Here is a 7,500-nt window from a genome sequence, read left to right on the forward strand (position 1 = left end):
ATCACGTTCTGTGTGTGTATGTGCGAGGAAGGTCAGTGTACTTGACAGAATGACCAATGTTCTTTTTCTGCTCCAATGAAGTCAGTGGAGAGTGTCGATATGTGTGTATGTGAGGCCTTAAAAACTCACGAGCATATAGTGACTCCGAACTTTTCCAAATGTCCACTAACAAACAAAATGACCTTGTGTATATCCTTACGCTAGACCTAAAAGCACTGAGTTCTATGTATGCTCCACCTCTAATGAGAGTAGTAGGAGTATCTCCACAGTGCGCTGGCCTCAGCAAGGGAGCTCAGAGTGGGTCGGATATCTGGAGTGAAATGGATGGATGCCTCACACAGATCCCTGCTTCTGTGGGTTAGCAAATACTTTCCTAGGTTCTCAGTTTTGAAGAGTACATGGTCTTGCCATTTTGCTTCAGATAATCTCTGAGTTTTTGTAGAATTTAAACAATAGTTTTCCCTCTGATATGAAATAAGGCTTAATTCTGACTGAACAGTTTAATTTGAAAAGAAAGGGCCTAGCAGACTACTACTGATATGAAACACACACACACACACACACACACACACACACACACGCTCACCACACACACACATCCTCTCTTTTTCTTCTCCCTGTCTGTGAGTGCAGTGTTAAATAAAGATCGTTCCCCTGCCCTTGATCCTGTGGTGCTGTGAATCTCCTCCTTGGGAGCCTGGCTTAGTCTCTTTCTTGAAAAGGTGAAAGAAAAAAAGATATTACTCTGCATCACTTTTCACATTTCTTTTTTTTATCACTGTTAGCTTAGTGCATGTCTCATGCTTAAGGACACTTCAGTGGCATTCAGGAATAACCCAGTTGATATGTTACCTGTGGTGTAATTAGGAGTATACCTGCCTATTATACCTCCCTATTACATAGGGGCATTTATTGTGTGCCCAATGCCTTTTCCAGTCACCCATTTGTCGACCATATGTCTAGTACTAAATCTGGCAGTACTGTTTGTGGATTGAATTATTTGATGGAATAGTGTCACGTTTGGTATTCTGTTATACACTAGCTATAAAGGAACCTTGAGTGAACTGCGTTAACAGTTGAGGCCTGCTCGAGGGAAAACCGCTGGATAAGACCATAGGGCACACTGACCTCTCTAAGGGCTTCTCCCAGCTGACGTTCACATAAACATGTATACAGTGCCACTTGAAAGTATGTGAACCCCTTGAGCACTTAAGAGTTTTCTGTTGTTTGTGACCGCATCTCTGCCTAGAAGTGGACGCCCATTATGACCATCACCAAGAAGCACCAGACGAAGAATAAATCAGGTAAAAGTCAACCCACACATCACCTCTAAAGAGTTTCGGACCTCTGGCAGCATCTGGGGTAAATGTACATGCGTCTACAATCAGACAAAAATTGAATAGACATGACATAATTCATGATTGGGTTGCTAGAAGGAAGCCTCTGCTCTCGAGAAAGAACAAAACTGCCCGTTTCAACTTTGCCAGAGAGCACTTGGACAAACCAAAGGCCTTCTGGGAGTCCCTTCTTTGGACAGATGAGTCCGAGATAGAATTATTTGGTCACGATCAAAACCAACAATTTTTGTCTGATTGTAGACCCATGTACATTTACCCCAGATGCCAGAGAGGTCCGAAACTCTTTAGAGGTGATGTGTGGGTTGATTTTGACCTGATTTATTTTTCTTCTGGTGCTTCTTGGTGATGGTCTTGATGGGCGTCCACTTCTAGGCAGAGATGCGGTCATGTTGAATGCCCTCCATTTCTAAATGATTTGTCTGGGATGGATGGATGGATGGAGCTGGAATCTTTTGGAGATGGTCTTATAGCTTTCCCAAGACTGATGGGCTGTCAGTATGTGTGTGGGTACACCTTGGCACTACAGTAGTTTGGTTGGTTTCCTCTCTCTTTTAATCTGTGTTGCCCAACCCTTTTCCTAAGGATGTCTCAGTTAATTGGTTTGCTTAATTGACTAATTAAGCACCCAAATATGTTTCACCGAATCTGTTACCTGCTTGACTTTACCAATGCAGCTGGGGGGTTCACTTACTTTTGAAAATACACTAATTCCATGTTTCATGTAGTTTTTTGGCTACTCAAAGCATCCCCAAGTACATGCAAATGATAAACATAAACCTGACAGTACATCTATGGAAAATTGGTGATGAAAAAAATGAAAAATCATGGTAAAACAACAGAAAACTCTTAAGTGCTCAAGGGGTTCACATACTTTCAAGTGGCACTGTATATTCTTTGCAACATGATAGGATTTATTCCCAGGTATGGCACAACACTAAGTCAATTTAAGTTACAGATAGCTGGTCCTTGCTTTTTTACTTTGTGATCTTTATAGACATAATCACCTAGACAGCCAAGTTGCTTGGCTAGCTCTCAATGACGGTGGGTCCCTCAACATCAATACGAAAAGATTTGAGTCATATTAGATCTGCAAATTCATCTAGCATCAGTGAGATATTTACAAATAGACCCTTCTACTCCACCCAGCTCTCCCTCTTCCTGTTCGGTCCAGCCCATCACCAACTTCCTGCAGGCCTAAACCCATACTTTTAGCTTCTCTGACATCCAAAACCAAACTAAATGTTACACACCATTGTTCTCTGACTTGTGCAAGCCCTAGCTGCATGTCTAGTGGAAACCTCCACTGATGCCCCAGTATCACCCCGTCTACCTGGCCCCACACACAAACTCCACCGATGCCCCAGTATCATCCTGGCACCACACACCAACTCCTACGGTGCCCCGGTATAACCCCGTCTACCTGGCACCACACACACAAACTCCGCCGATGCCCCAGTATAACCCCGTCTACCTGGCACCACACACACAAACTCCGCCGATGCCCCGGTATAACCCCGTCTACCTGGCACCACACATAAACTCCACAGATGCACCAGTATCACCCTGTCACCACACACACACACACACACACACACACACACACACACACACTCCCTTGTGCCTGATCTGTCTCACAGAAGCACCCAAGTTCCTATAATGTCCTCTCCATCCGTACCAGACCTCCTGGTTCTCCACACCAGCGTAGAGGGCACTTTCCACCAGACCTTGGCCTCCATGTTTGCCACCCAGGCCTGTTCCTCAGCCCGTCTGCCCAGGCTTGCCTAAGGCACAGCCCAGGGCGAGTTGCTCCTCCTGCGGGGCACCTGGAGCAGCTGGAGACCCATGGGCCCCTTACAAACCCATTAGAGGAGTGCTCTCACCTCCTTCTTAATCCCCAACCCCCCCAAACAAATGACTCTATTGTTTCCCCTGATTCCTCGTTAGAGGTTTTAGGGCATGAAGGGGGAGCTGGGGGTTGCGAGGGGGGCAGATGAGGTGTGTTTTTATTTTTGGGAAGGGTTGTCCTGAGGCATGATGGCGTATGTTGTGAAGGGAGTATTTTTAGGAGTGAAATCAGAAGGGTGTTGTTTTCTGCCCGTTGCCCTGATGCAGTCTGACTGACACACTTGCCATGCGAGGCCTACCGTGTGTCCCTCTGGTATGTTGGTGTGTGGTACATATACTGTTTTTCCTCCGCTGTCTCATTTTCTTTCTCCTCACTCACAAGCTCTCTCCCTCTCTATCTCTCTCTCTCTCTCTCTTACACACACATACATACATACATACATACACAAACATACATACACACACAGAGACACACACACACACACACACACACACACACACACAGACACACATACACACACACACACATACAGACATACCCATACTCTCTCATACACACAAGCACCCTCATACACACATACATGTTCACTCTTGTTATCTCTCTCGCTCACTTTGTCTCTCTCTTGCTTTTCTCCGGATCAGGCTCTCCCTCTATCTTTATCTATAACCTTTCTTTCCATACCTGAGAGGACGAAAAAAATAAAACCTCAAACCTTGCTTTTGTTGTATTCTCCCCCCCCCCCCCTGCTTTTCTTTGTGTCTGTCTCTCGACTTTCAGCTTTAATGAGAAACTCTGCGGCCTGTGTGAGGAGCACAAAGGCGAGGTGAGGAGGAAACGGTTTGATATTGTGGAAATTCTCTGATTCTCCATCTCGTGGAGTCTTTTTGATCTAAATGAAACACAGAGTGCGGGATGGACCCTGCATGCCAAACAGGCCTCACTGTGCCTCCCTACTGAAACAGCCGCAGAATAGTGTCCTGTGTGTGTGTGTGTGTAAAGCTGATCGTGTATAGCCTACCCAGTGTGTGTGTGTGTGTGTGTGTGTGTGTAAAGCTGATCGTGTATAGCCTACCCAGTGTGTGGTAGAGCCGAGGCATGAATGCATTTATAGTTCAATATATATTTAATCGTAAGTGATTTTTTTCCTGATTGCTGTGAAAAATCCTTGATTAAATATATTGCTTCAAGAGGATATGGGTGTGTTTTTCCCGTTAAAAAGTGTTAATAATTCATGATCCTTGATAGAAATATAAATGTCCGCTGTCTCCTTGAATATTGATTACGACTAATTAAAAATGCAGTTTGATAAGTCACCAAACCTCCTTTTGACTTATCCTCCCGTTTAACTACAACGTGCTTGCAATCAGTTTTTGCCTGCTTGCGTTGTCTCACCGCTTGCGGTGTGCTATGGCAATTAGCAGCCGAGAGCTTAACGAGGCAGTCATTAGTTCTAATTAGGACGTGGTTAATGGCAATCCATTAGAAGGCGCGGCACACCTCACAGTGAAGAATGGCTGTGTTGCCTCACAACCTGACGGGAAACAGCTGTTGACTTTCCTGAGAGGGTCACACTACAAACAAATACTCCCCAGGAGCCAGGCGGAGAAGGGAGAGCGTGAGACGCCTGTGATTAAGTGGATCCTGTTTGTATTCGCCGAGCGTAGCCTCTCCCTGTTCATCTCCGCACAGCTGCACTAAAGGCCCACACTCTAGATCTAGACAACTGATCAACAGTCAGTTTTCACCGTCCTCCATTTTGGATAAATGGTGCTTGGAGCGGCATAGACTCATGACCGTAGGTAGACCTGATGGCCGGCCAGGGCTTGTCTCCGGCACCTGGTCACCTTTTGAGTCCTTTACCGTTGTGGTAGCGTTGTGTTTACATCTCTCGCCCAAGCCCAGGTGGAAGTGAATCACCTGCTAGTCTTTTGCTCTGGATAAGAAGACCATGCTCTGTTACCCATGTCCTAATTTCTCTGCAGCCTGAGACAGCAGCAGCCTAAAGCCACGTTTCTTGCTTTTTGCTGAACATCAAGCAGATTCACACAAGTTTATTCAAAATGGATCGGATTTATACGTTATTCTGTGCAGTGATTCATTACCGGCGAGAGCTTGCAGGTGTAATGGTAGGTTTCATTCCAAAATGCTGTTCCTGAGTTTCTGGAGAGTTATATGGGTCACTGGGGAGGGTGCACTTCAGAAGGCCTTTCTTGGGCAAACAAAGATGGCCAAACTTGCTAACTCTGTTCCTGAGAGACGTCAGGCAAACTGTTGCTACTTTACGTTGTCTGCAGTGCTTCAGAAGCTATTTCAAGAAGTGGTTCTTTTTGGTATTCAGTCCATGAGATTATGTATGTGCAAAGCTGTGCCCTCCGAACTATTAGGAGCATGATTTAAAAACACAGTCTAAGCTGCTGAGATGGTTCACTTCAATTTAAAACCCTTACTGCACAAAGTTCTACAGCTATTTTTTTCACAGGCCTCAGCTGGTTCTTACTACAGAAAATGTGAAGATAGTTGAGGATCAGCCTTATAAATATTCCAACCCTTTATGTGCCTTCTGCCAAAGCAGTGTTCTATATGTGCATAGATCTATAGTGAAAAAGATCTCTTTGACGGTTCATACACATCCTCCATCCTGCAGACGTGGTAGAGGATGAGGACGAGGAAGAGGATGATAGAGATGCAGTCACTGCTCTATATTCTGATGCTATCATGCTTCTGTGCTTTGGAACGAATCTCAGCACTTGTGCTAGATCACTGAGTCCATCATAGTGGAGTGGAACAGTGGTGTTTTTACCTTTTCCCCTTCTCCAGGAAAATGAGATGTAGTCTGGCTCAAAGGTTCAGTGATGTTTTCCCTCACGGAGGCTTTTCATGCTCTCTGTCTCTCAGTCAGTGTGTGTGTGTGTTTTTGTGTGTGTGTATACAAATGTGTGTGTGTGTTTGTTGGTGCAAAGCAGCCCGTCAAACACAGGAAGTGCACAATTGCAGATGGCAGTTTACAGGGAAAAGCACCCTTCTGGGCATGGGAGCTCTGAGATCGACAGATGGATGAGAGAAAATACAGCAGCTCTCTGCCGCTTCCAAAAACTGATTTGTGTACAGACTGTGTGCTTTCACTGTCAAGTGGGTGTGTGTCTGAGTAGAGAGGTGTGTGTGTGTGTGTGTGTGTGTGTGTGTGTGTGTGTGTGTGTGTGTGTGTGTGTGTGTGTGTGTGTGTGTGAATTCTGTGTCAGAATTCACATGTGCATGTTTATGCTCTTTAGCATAACATCAGTAGCCTACATGAGACACCTAGACATAAGGATGCCACACTGTGGAAAAAAGCATGTTTCACAGCTTTATATTCACACATGCACCATAAAGACTGTTGACATACTGTGCAGCAGCACTCTGAATCAGAAACCAGAGGCCCTACACCACCACCACCCCCCCCTCTTTCCTTCCTTCTTTCCTTCCTTCCTTCCTTCCTTCTGTCCTTCTTTCTTTCGATCCATCATTCCGCTCCTCCTTCCCTTCAGGCTTAAGGCTCATGCAGAGGCCGGTTAATTGGCTGTAATCCCTCCCGCCCAATCTCCCCTTTAAAAGCCCACTAGCCCTTGGCTCACTCCCTTCACCATTTTACAAGAAGCCCAATGCCCAGAACAGCCGTTACGGCAGCAATCACGACTGGTGGGGGCTTATGCGGTTCTCAGCCACGTTTCCCTGTTGGTTGTCGCTTTTAGTGGCGCTGTAAACAGTGCTGTGCTGGGTGGGGGAGTATTTTTCCACCGAAATGGTTATAGGAGAGGGGGTGTTAGAGGCTAGGTTTGGTTTCTGCTGCTGGTGGTGTTGGGATCCGGAAGCATCCACGAGGGATGCGGCGAAGGGATGCGGCGGAGGAACGCGGGGAGCGCTTCTCAGCGCCGCTGATGAAATAATAATGGGGGCGCGTCAACGGCACGGCAGAGATTTGCACATGAAAATGGCCTCCGCCCGAGTCTCCCCGCGTCTAAATGTGCCGCCCATGACAATTCCTGCCTCGCAGTTTATATGCTAATGTCTCTCTCTCCCTCCCTCCCTCCATTTCTTTTTCTCTCTGTCTTTCTTTCTGTTGCGCGGCATCACTCCTCAGAGAGCCTTAAGCCCAAAGAGGAATACAGAGAGAGAGAGAGAGAGAGAGAAAGAACGAGAAAGAGAGAAAGAAAGATAGAGAGAACGGCGGGGGCGGCAGCGGCTTTTTTGTCATGTTTTGTTTTTGTTTATTTTGTTTGTTTATGAAAAGGATTTAAGGGAGATGATTAGGGCTGTTTA

The 7,500-nt window shown here is 46.0% G+C and overlaps 1 protein-coding gene across 1 annotated transcript in view; it reads right to left on the reverse strand.

The window, feature by feature from the left end:
• Nucleotides 1–6,870: 6,870 nt before the first annotated feature.
• Nucleotides 6,871–7,500, reverse strand: part of gtf3c4 (general transcription factor IIIC, polypeptide 4) — a gene marked incomplete at both ends in the record, with an annotated part of 28,236 nt that continues 27,606 nt past the window's right edge. The window contains one exon of the mRNA XM_080847527.1: nt 6,871–7,115. Coding sequence (XP_080703653.1) covers nt 6,871–7,115 — 245 coding nt within the window. The remainder of the gene's footprint in view (nt 7,116–7,500) is intronic.

This window comes from Sprattus sprattus (assembly GCF_963457725.1).
Source record: "Sprattus sprattus genome assembly, chromosome: 11".
Lineage (NCBI taxonomy): Eukaryota > Metazoa > Chordata > Actinopteri > Clupeiformes > Clupeidae > Sprattus > Sprattus sprattus.